Source organism: Condylura cristata, unplaced genomic scaffold (assembly GCF_000260355.1).
Source record: "Condylura cristata isolate star-nosed mole 26May11 unplaced genomic scaffold, ConCri1.0 scaffold00024, whole genome shotgun sequence".
Taxonomy (NCBI): domain Eukaryota; kingdom Metazoa; phylum Chordata; class Mammalia; order Eulipotyphla; family Talpidae; genus Condylura; species Condylura cristata.
In genome coordinates this window covers 32,954,223-32,965,358 of record NW_004567125.1, presented here as the reverse complement: position 1 = coordinate 32,965,358, position 11,136 = coordinate 32,954,223, and the positions used below count along the sequence as shown (strand labels likewise).

At 35.6% G+C, this 11,136-nt stretch overlaps 1 protein-coding gene across 1 annotated transcript; it reads right to left on the bottom strand.

The window, feature by feature from the left end:
- Positions 1-373: 373 nt before the first annotated feature.
- On the bottom strand, positions 374-1,294 carry LOC101630001 (olfactory receptor 7A5-like). Its single transcript, XM_004688226.1, has one exon. It carries the CDS (start codon positions 1,292-1,294, stop codon positions 374-376), a length of 921 nt encoding a protein of 306 aa, XP_004688283.1.
- Positions 1,295-11,136: the final 9,842 nt, after the last annotated feature.

The window sequence follows — 11,136 nt, the reverse complement described above, 5'->3', positions numbered from 1 at the left end:
TAATGCAGAAATTGCTTTTGTTTGCTAGGACAAACAAATTTATTATTTTTCCATTTCTTTCCATTAGAGTTGAAGAAATGGAAGTAATCACAAAAATATTCAACTTTCTATGTTAGTATTTTACTGTATAAAATTCATGGAATACATTCTATTTTCTATAATGAACATAGTTTATTATACAAAGTAAAGGAAATATATATAAAATTGATTTATAATGTATGAAAAGCAAAGAGATAAAACTATGTATATAAGTTTAATCAGAGATCATCTATGTATTAATAAAAACATCATGCTTTATCTCTTTCAAGACTTTGAACCCTGCTTTGAGCAAGGAATCTTGAAACAATGGACCCTACCATGTAAGGACTGCAGCTCAGCTGAAGAGTTTAACTAGAGCTTGCTTTATGTCTTTGTTCCTCAGACTGTAGATGAAGGGGTTCATCATTGGTGTGACCACAGTGTACATGACTGAGGCTATTGCACTTTCCCTGGGGTTTTCAGTAGCAGAAGAGCTAAGATACACTCCAAGTCCTGTACCATAGAACAAAGAGACAACAGAGAGGTGAGACCCACAGGTGGAAAAGGCTTTGTACTTGCCACTAGCTGATGAGATTCTTAAAACAGAGGTAACTATCTTAGAGTAAGAGAAGAGTATGCCAGTGAGAGGAATGATACCTAGAAGTCCTGCTGCAAGATATATCACTAGTTCATTGAGGAAAGTGTCAGAACAAGCAAGTTGGATCACCTGATTAAGTTCACAAAAGAAATGAGGGATTTCCAGTTGTGTACAAAAAGACAATCTTAAGACCATTAAGGTATGTAAAAGAGAATCCAGAGCACTCAATAACCAGGAGGCAAGAAGCAAGGCACCACATAACTTAGGATTCATGATGACCATGTAATGCAGGGGGTGGCAAATGGCCACAAACCGATCATAGGCCATTGCTGTCAAGAGGAAATTGTCTAAGCCTCCAAAAATCATGAAAAAGTACATCTGGCTGAGGCAACCTTCAAACGTGATGACTTTGCTCTGCATCTGGATGTTCAGCAGCATCTTTGGAACAGTGGTGGAGGTGAAACAGATGTCAGCAAAAGACAAGTTGGAGAGAAAGAAGTACATAGGGGTGTGGAGGTGGGAGTCTGTGATTATGGCCAGGATGATGAGAAGATTTCCAATGAAAGTAATCAGGTACATAGAGAGAAACAGCCAGAAGAGAAGAGGCTGTAGTACTCCTTCTTGGGAGAGTCCTAGTAGGATAAATTGTGAAGCAAGAGTTTGATTTCCTGATTCCATGTACCTGAAGAAATTTCTGAAGAAGAAGCAACAGAAATATAAAATTTAGACACAAACATTTATCAAAAACTTAATATAATCATTATATTTTAAAATGCATGTAATTAATATACATATATAATCTTTAGATTTAGTGTCTGATGTCTAGAAATTTCATTATTTATAATCATTACATATTTTCTTGATACTGGAAAAGAAGTCATCCTTATATGTACTCCAGGCATTTTTCCAAGATATATTTTTTTTCTGTAAATTTCCTGAGGTTTGTTGTTGTTCAACAGATTGTTTTGACCAATTTTCCCCAAATGTTGTTTAAGGCAATGACAACAACACTGAAATTGAATTAAAAATATCTTAGCCCTGTTCTTTGTTTGTGTGTGATCAGGATGTAATAACAATTAAGGAAATAAGTATAACATTTCACTGATGATCATTATAAGCAATTAAAATAACAGTTTGACGATGATCCCCAATTTGGGGATATTGAATGAAAATTTGAAGGCTGTGGGTATATCTTCAGACGGATCTAACTATGTGGTAAGGATCTGTCTCTGAAAACACCATTTAGATGAGAGAAATAACAAATTATAAGATCTCAGGCCAGAAATATTCCTGTCACCATCAGACAAGAAAAAGGAATGCAGTGAGCTATGGTGATGGCACACAGGTGATTGGTGTTGGGAAGCCCAAGGGGATTACAGCTGAGATGGAAAAATGCACAAAATGATGTAAAAATAAATGATTATATTATTTAAAAATATTATTACTTAGTTGAGAGTGAGTCATAACAAGTTTCAGAATGATAATGATGTAAACACCATATAAATTATTAAATAGTAATAAAAACACCATTGTCCACTAGTACAACATACTAATGAAAAGAAATCATAATACTTAGTCCAGAAAAAAATAAACAAAATTTAACACCTATTGTTGTTAACAACTCCCAGGAAATTATGAATAGAAGTGATTTTCTTCAAGTTGAAGAACATCTACACAAAATCAGTATCTAATATCCTACTCAATAGTGAAAACCAAATGTTTGTGCTGTAAGTTTAGTTACAAGGCAAGAATTTGCTCTTTCACTTTTTCTACTCAACATCAAGCTCTAATTAACTGGTATAAGTAAAGGAAGTAAAGGACTACAGACTGGGGAGGAAGACATAACTATTTTGTTAACTTAATACACGATTGACTAGGTAGAAAATTCCAAAGAATATATATTTTTAATTTATTATTTTATTCTCAACACTAAAAATATTCTAACCAAGGTGACATTGGTATAAAATATTATATATGATTTAGGGACTATATAGACCCTCTTCAAATATATATTATCCCTCCATACCCACCCCCAAGGACACCATAGCCCACCATAATCTGGAGAGTTCACATTTGTGCTCCCCACTCACCCTCATTCTCTGGTAAACTCAATGCTACAGTAGCATCTCTAGGGTTTGTTTTGTTTGAGTTTTTCTGGTTCATTTGTTAAAATGTACTAGGGGTATCCAAGAACACCCAAACCTGCACACTCTAATGGGGGTCTGGCCATCTGTGCACAAAAAGACAAAGCTTACTTAGTATGACAGAACTTTAATGGGATTAGCATGCACAGACAGAAGAGAAGAAAGGATATAGTTTCCCAAAACATGCAAAATTACCCTTCCCCTGATGGGTAAATGCCCAGTTAGACAGGGTTGCCCTGAAGTGGGGCCACTGAGGTCTCAAATCTTGCCTTGAGTCTACAACATTTTGTGGTGTGGAACCACAGGGGCAGAAGGGACCAGGCAAGTCTGGGCTAAATGGGAAAATCAAGGTACAAATCAAGAAGATGGTTGCCATTGTCAGCCTCCCCACCCATATATCTCCCACCCACATATGTCTTCCACGTGCGTCTACGAGTCTCTCCTAGGAGTCTCCTCCAAGTCCCCCAACTCCCTGGTGCAGGTCCAAAGCTGAAAAGCAAGTAGCCCTTCCTACATGTCTCTCGTGTCCCTCTCTGTGGTTCCCAGATCCTGCCTGCATGTGTGTTTTATCATTTCGCATGGCTGCTCACTTCCACCCCCTATCCCTAGTAGCTAGTCCAAGTTGACTGCATGTAAGTGGGGGTGGTTCCATGGCAACTCTCCTTGTTAGGGAGATGCCTCTGTTATACTTTACTTTGTTTCTCTGTATTCCATAAATGAATGGGAACATCTGATATCTTTCTCCCTCTGACTTACTCCATCTAACATAATCCTCCCTCCCATTTCCACATGTTGTTACAAATAGCAAGATTTCTTCTTTTTATAGTTAGGTAAACATACTACATTTCCTTAATCTACTCATCTGCCATTGGGCACTTAGGTTGTTTCCAAAACTTGGTTATTTTAAATAGTCCTGCAGTGAACATAGCATTCTTAGAGCCTGTGAATAAGTGTATTTGCATTCCCAAAGAATAACATTAACAACACTGTGAATGTAATATGTTAGTAAAATTATGTTGAAGGGAACACAGTAAGTATACAAAATTCAACTACTTTATAATACAAAAATTCAAATTTTATTGATTTACCATTCATTAAAAAAATGGGCTAATTTGGGAATTCCAGCATTACACCTCTATTTGTGTATACATTTCATTCTTTGAGCAGTGAAAATCAAGCATTATATGATCGCATTGACCCTCCTCTTTCTTTCCAGCCCCTTGCTTTCTAACATTGTTCTCCAAGGAAGGAGTAGTGTTCCTTGGGGATATGACTGATTCTAGGTCCGGGTCAGGAGATATATAAGATGGGCCTGGAGCAACTTGGCATGCCAGAAAGTAAGGCATTATTCAACAGCTATTGATATGTATATATGAATGGGCCACAGGACTTATATGAACTCCAGAAGTGGAATAATTTGAGCAACAGAATAATTAAATGTTAAGAAATTGTAACACAATATATAAAACAAATGAGTTTATGCTGATGAAAACAAATAACAGTAAATAATCAACCAATTGTATTACATACATACATATATACATACATTCACTCATACATACATAGACAAATCTCACAGGGTAAGAAATTCAATGATTTATGTATATTGCATTCTCAAGGAGTTGGAACACAAGAGCCCTTTCCTGAAGTGTGGGTTACACATCGTCACTTTCTTACAAGGAGTAGTTTGTGCAGGGAAAAAAGAGCAAGTTTTCAATGACAGAATATGACACTCTGGTAGGTTATCAGTGTCAAAGTGAACAGTGGTGAGTGTATTTATTGGATATTCCCTTCATGTAAAGTGATAAATATGACATTTTAGCTGAGTGATTTCCATCCACAAGTCCTTAACTCCATTCAAATGAGACAAGACCCATTTGAGAGATATTTTATAAATTTCCTGACCATTTTTTCTCAAAACTTTCAAGTTCGTAAATGGCAAGGAAATTCTGAGAAACTGATAGACTTGAAGAGTCTAAGGAGAAATGACGGTGGAATCCTGAAGGGGAAGTAGGAAAAGTGGTACATTGGGGATGGAGTTTACAGAAACTCCTCTACTCACTCTTTTATTTAAATCTAAACTAAATTTAAACTAAGTTTAAAAATAAACTTCTAAGCAAAATTTTACTGGTAGGTGACACACCTGCTATCCCCCAAATAGGAAACTACTAATTGCAGTTTCCAAAATAATTAAATGAAAATATTAATATAAACTTGTCACCTGTGCCTAATATAATCAGTATTTTTTTTATATAGTTTCAACTATTCACAGAACCACTCCCTACCACCCACAACTACCTTGATTTTTCTGTCTCTATTACTCATCATCTCTTTGTGCCTTTGAGGGCTGCACTCTGTTGGCACATTGGTTCAAGTGACCTCTCCACGCAGTGGACCTTGTCATGGACGTCAAGTGCTACACACCTTGCACTTAGTCTACTAATGGCAATATTAAGGAACAATGCAAAAAACAAATATAAGGTCTCTGTTATCTGTTTGTTACCTCCATGGTCTAACTTATGCTCAACTTTTTAGGCCTTGTTCTTATTATTGGTCAGATATTAAGAACTACTTGCAATTTTTAAATTATAATTATTCTTTCAATATATTTCTCTGTTGGTTTTTAGCCTTTATTAATTCCAATATTTATTCAACTCTCAGTGCAATTATAAGTTTGTCTGTAAAGGCTTCACTAACTTCCCGAGGTGTGTCGACTAATTTTGGGTAAGTTTCACCAAGACTACAGTGCCATCCAGCATACTGCCTGTATTTATTCCAATGATTCTTGCCCTGGCTTAAATTATATATGACTTAGAAAATAAACAATATTCCATTTTGTTCTTTAACAGAGTAATTTAGGGCCTAACATGAGCAAATATTTGTTGATCAATTGAGAGGATAAAAGATGGAGCTTTAGATTTTTCCACATGCACGGTAGGGAGGAGAAGCAGTGAGGAAACTTGTGAGGGGGAGAAGTCCTATGATTGAAAGCCAACAGCAGAGGAGACAGATACAAGGAAACAAAGGTACCTTTGTGTACTCAAAATTGTCTACCAGAGTCAGGAATGGTAATTTGGCAAGACTTAACATATCATAAATTTTCCATTTGTTTGTTACCCTATTTTCCTCAAAGTTATTAAATAACTCTTTTAAAAAAAATAGTCCCTCCTGGATCATGCTTAGTGAAATAAGCCAGAAAGAAAGGGAAAAATACCGGATGGTTTCACTCATAGCAGGAGTATAAAAGACCTGGGAGAAAATAATAATAATGATGAACAACTATATACCAGAGACATTTTGACTGGGTGGAGTGGAAATGGGATAAAAAATGGGGGCGGGGGTGTGTGGGGAAGTGCACCGGACTATGGTAATGACACACGGGTGAACTGGTGGTGGGAAGCCCACGGGGGTTACAACTGAGATGGAAAAAGGCACAAAATGATTTAAAAAAAAAAAACTATCATATTATTTAAAAAAAAGAGAGAGGCCCTTCTGCTGTCTCAAATCCTTATCACATATGAAGATGCTGTGGCTTACCCAGACATCAGGGAACAGTCTGAGTTGACCAATCCAGACTCTTCTCTGGGTGAGGGGGAAAGTAAGTTCTGCCTCCAGGAAGGGCAAGCAGATAGGTCCACTCATGAGGCTCTCAAAGTCACTGTCGTATTTTCTCATCACCTGAAATTAGTAAAACAGACTTAAGAAGGCATAAGCAGAAACATTTACAGTTTCTGTGGCTTTAGGGGCTGGATTCCCAAGTGTCTTATTAATGAAACGCTCTTTTGCTCTAGTCCCTGAGAAATAAATTCTCTGGGGGGAAGAGAGAAAAACAATACATGCTTGTTTCAGCTCTGAACCTTGGGACATCTCTGATTCCTATCCCACTGGACTCCTTCCTCCACAAGGAAGTCATGGTTCTTTACATGTGTGGTTTTGAGCATGCAGGGGTCTATAGAGACCCTATATGATTCTTCCTTGAACTTCTGAAATGGGTGTCCATGTCCAAAGAGTTAAAGAACACAATTAAACATTATGCACAAGCATCTTATGGTTTTAAAACATTTTCGAACATAATATACACATGCTCACCACTGTAATTTGACCATGGCACCTTTTTGGTTAATTGAAAATAGCACTATAATAATAGGAAAGCATTTCTGAGGAAAGGGAATAAGAAAGAGAATTACAGAATGACCTCACAGGACTGGTTCTGGTAATGTCTACAATCATTGGAAATGAAAGAAATTTAGGGACTTAGGGACTAGTCATTACCTTTTTATGTTTCTCTCTATAAGGGAATCATTCTTTTACAAGCTTGGTCTATACATGGTGCTCAAAGTTTTTTCATAATATTGTTTTATTTAAAAAATGTCATATGAATCTTATGATTCATCACAGGCTTTGTATCCTATGATGATACATATTTTACATATGATAAGGTTTATGTTAACATATATGTTGCTATTGAGTTTATGAGTTTTTAGAGTACATTTTAGATAGTAGCCCTTTATAATATATATCATTTACAAATATTTTCCCCATTCCATACATTGCATTTTCATTTTGGCAGTCATTTTCTTTGCTCTGTAGAAGTTTTAGTTTTGATAGTCCCATTGTTTATTCTTTTATTTTCTTTGTTTTGTTATTAAATTTAAAAAATCAGGGAACTTCCTACCTATTCTCTTTCTATAGGAATTGTATAGTTTCTGATCTTACAGCTAGGTCTAATTTATTTTGAGTGGATTTTTCTGTGTGTGGTAAGACATTGGTGTAGTTTCATTCTTTTCCTTATGGTTCAATTTTACTCACCCTCTTAATTAAATGGAGTATTCTTTCTCCTTTGTATATCCTTGGTTACTTTGTCAATTAATATGGTTATTTATTGACCATAAGTGTGTTGACTTATTTCTGGGGTATCTATTCCGTACAAGAAATGTGTTTCTCTGTATCTCTCTCCTTTCCTCAATGTCTTTTTCTTTCTCTGTCTCTCTCTCTCTTTTAATGTCAAAACTATACTGTTTTGACTACTATAGCTTTGTAATATTGCTTGAACTCAGAAGATGCTATACTCCAGCTTTGTTTGACTTTCTTAAATTGCTCTTAAGATCTATGAAAATTACAATTGTAATTTTAATAACAATTGCATTGAATCTGTAGCTTACTTTGTGTAGTATGGACATTTTATTAAATGCATGTCTTTTCATCTCATTGTGCCTTTTTCAATTTCTTCCATCGATGTCTTATTATTCTGAGTGTTTAGAGTTTTAAACACATGGTAAAATTTATCTTAGACACTTTATTCATTTTTATGTAATTGTAAAAGGGATCATTTTTCTAATTCTTCTTTATGTTGTCTTCTATCCTGAAACTTTACTGAATCTGTTTGTTTTAACAGTTTTTGGGTTGAATCTTTAATATATATATATATGTATGTATATAACCCACAAATATAGGAAGAAATTTTACTTTTTCCTTTCTAACTTGCACTTCTTTTATTTTTTGTCTACCTAATATTTTCTGGATAGAATTTCTAGTAGTATTTTGAATAACATTCACAATAATGGGCATTCTTTCTCTTCTTGATCTTAGAGGAAAATATTCAACATTTCACCATTAAATACAATGTCAGAGCTATGGGCTTATTATCTATACGTTTTATTGTATTGTGTTTTTTTTTACCACCTTTATATAGTTTTCATAGAGTTTGTGCCATGAAGGGATGTTGAATTTTATTAAATCCTTTTTTTTCTGCTTTGTGGACAAGATCATGTAATTTTTATTTTTCATTTTGTTAATGCTGTTTTGTGTCATATTCATTTATTTAAAGATGTTGATCATCTTTGCATAACTGGAATAAATTTCAATTATTCATAGCCTGTGAGTCTCTGAATGAATTTTTTTATTTTGTTTTGTTAATATTTAGTTGAGAATTGTTGCATCTATGTAAGGAGTATTGGCTTATATATATATTTTTGCACAATACCCTGTTTCATTGGCTTTTTACTATCTTGTCTTTATTTCATTTATTTGTGTTCTAATCTTATTTCCATACTCTTAGGAAATTTTCATTTTTTACTGTTGCTCTTTTTCCTGTTCATGAGGTATAAATATAGATGTTTACTTGAGACAATTCTTGTTTTTTCTTTTTCAAGATTTGTCAAGGACTGGCCCTAGCAGGCTGTCAGAGGGCAGGGCCTTTAGGTGGGAAGACATTGGCTGAGATTCCAACAAAGGGAAAAGAAAAACGGACGTGAGGAAGACACGGGAGTCGGAGTTGGGTGCAAGTCTTCCTGCTCATTTTCTCAGCATGTCTTTATTTATACTATGCAGCAAGTAGTTAATTACAGTAATGCATAGGGTAAGTTAATGAGAAATCACCATAAATTGTCATAAACATTCTCAAGGAAGAGGGGAACAACACATCTTCTTCCTGACATCTTATGGTATACTAATTTATACACATTTGTGATAATTGTCATGTATAAATATGTTTAACTATAACTCAAGGGAAGAGGAGTTTGAGGAAGGATGAGCTATTAGCAAGAAATTGTTAGGGGTCTTAGGGAAGGAATAAATAGTGTTAGCAGAATCTTCAGTGACTGTCTAAAGAGAAGCTATTGGCTAACTTAAGGCTAGCAGAGAGTAGTTAGGGATTGTTTAAGAAAAGGGTAATTTAAGGCTAGCAGAAAGTAGTTAGTGATTATTTAAAAGGAGTAAATTAAGAGGAAGTTGTACAGTCACGCTTTAAGCAACCCCTGTGTAAACAAGGTTAGAAAATTGTCCATGAGTCCTTATGCCCTGGGAGTCTTATCTGAGATTTACTTTTTGTTTAAAAAAATGAGGAAGCTTCCCAGGAGTCTTTATGCCCCGGGGTCTTATCTCTCTTGGGGGCTCTCTTTTGTCTCGGGAGTCAAAGGAATTTCCCACCCTGGAGCAGTGCCTGCTTGACTGGGCCAGGCAGCTGCCTTATGAGGCTAAGGCAATTCAGTTGTAAACTGATGGTTGCTCAGAATATTTTAATATTATGATTATACCAAAAAAGGAGGTTGTAACATAAATTAGCAATGGAAATTTTGATTTTTAGAGCTTTTCCCTTCCATCCAGAATTTTTCAGTCAACAGAAGTTGCATAGCTTGTGTCAAAGATTATTATTATTTAATTATTCACAAAAGAATGGGGCTGTAGGCCAGAGGTTCAGGAGATGAAAGGACTCACCAGACAGAGTTAGGAGCCAAACAGACAGATCTACTGAAATACACCACTGAGGGGAGCAGTGGGTGAGACAGGAATCGGTGAGACACTCGCATGGTGCATCTCAGTTCCCTGGCTGAGATGGAACTCAGGCTGCAGTGGCTCCCAATAGCTTGATAGTGCTGAGACTTAACCCCTTGAGCCATCACAAAGGCCCCAAAACTTGTTTCTTAAAGTAGGCATTTACCACCATGAACTCTTAGAAATAACTTTTCTGAACTTATTAAGCTGGCATTTTCATTTTTGTTTGTCTTAAGGCAGATTTTTCTTTTTCTTTTGATTTCTTCATTGGCCCTGTTTTGATTCATAGCATGTTGCTTAATGTCTACATATTTTCCAAATTTTCTTTCTACTTCATTTCAGTTTCTTATCATTGTAGTTGGAAAAGATACTACCTATCACTTCATTCTTATATAAGAGCACCTTGCAGGGATACATAGTGACATAGATTGAGGCAGAAGGAGCTGGTGTAGATGGTGTTGCTGGCCTCCCAGGTGTCCAGAAACATTATCAGTCAGTGCTTGGATAAGTTAAGTTGGAAGCCTGGCCCTCAAGCTGTAGGTTCAGACACATAAATTGAACTCTTTGGGAACATAAGGGAATTATATATTTCTGTGTGCTCCCTCTGTACTGAGCCTTGGGAGTAGGACCTCTTTGTTTGTTGTATTTTAATGGCAGCATGAGTATACATATTATTGCATTTCAGAGCAGGGCTTTTGGCACATTTTTCTTAAAGTTTTCAAGATGGAACCCTAAATGTTGTTTCTGAATAGTTTTTCTTCAAGGAGAACTGGGAATTTTGAGCTCCCTCTTGTAACATAGTGTGGGATTTGAAGTGAGATTGTCTCTCAGTATTATTTACCTTTTGGTGTGTTTCTTTTTTCTCATTTACCTGATATGCTGGAGTCATTCAACTCGAGTGTGGATTTCTTGTAGGTGTAATTTTTCCATAAGCAACTATTTATTTAGTGTTTTCATGGGAAAAGACATATGTCTTTAAATGTCATCATATTGTAAGATAACCTGCAAAGGTAATAGATCAAGATGTGGTGTATATATATATATATATGTATATGTGTATATATATGTATATATATGTATATGTGTATATATATGTATGTGTGT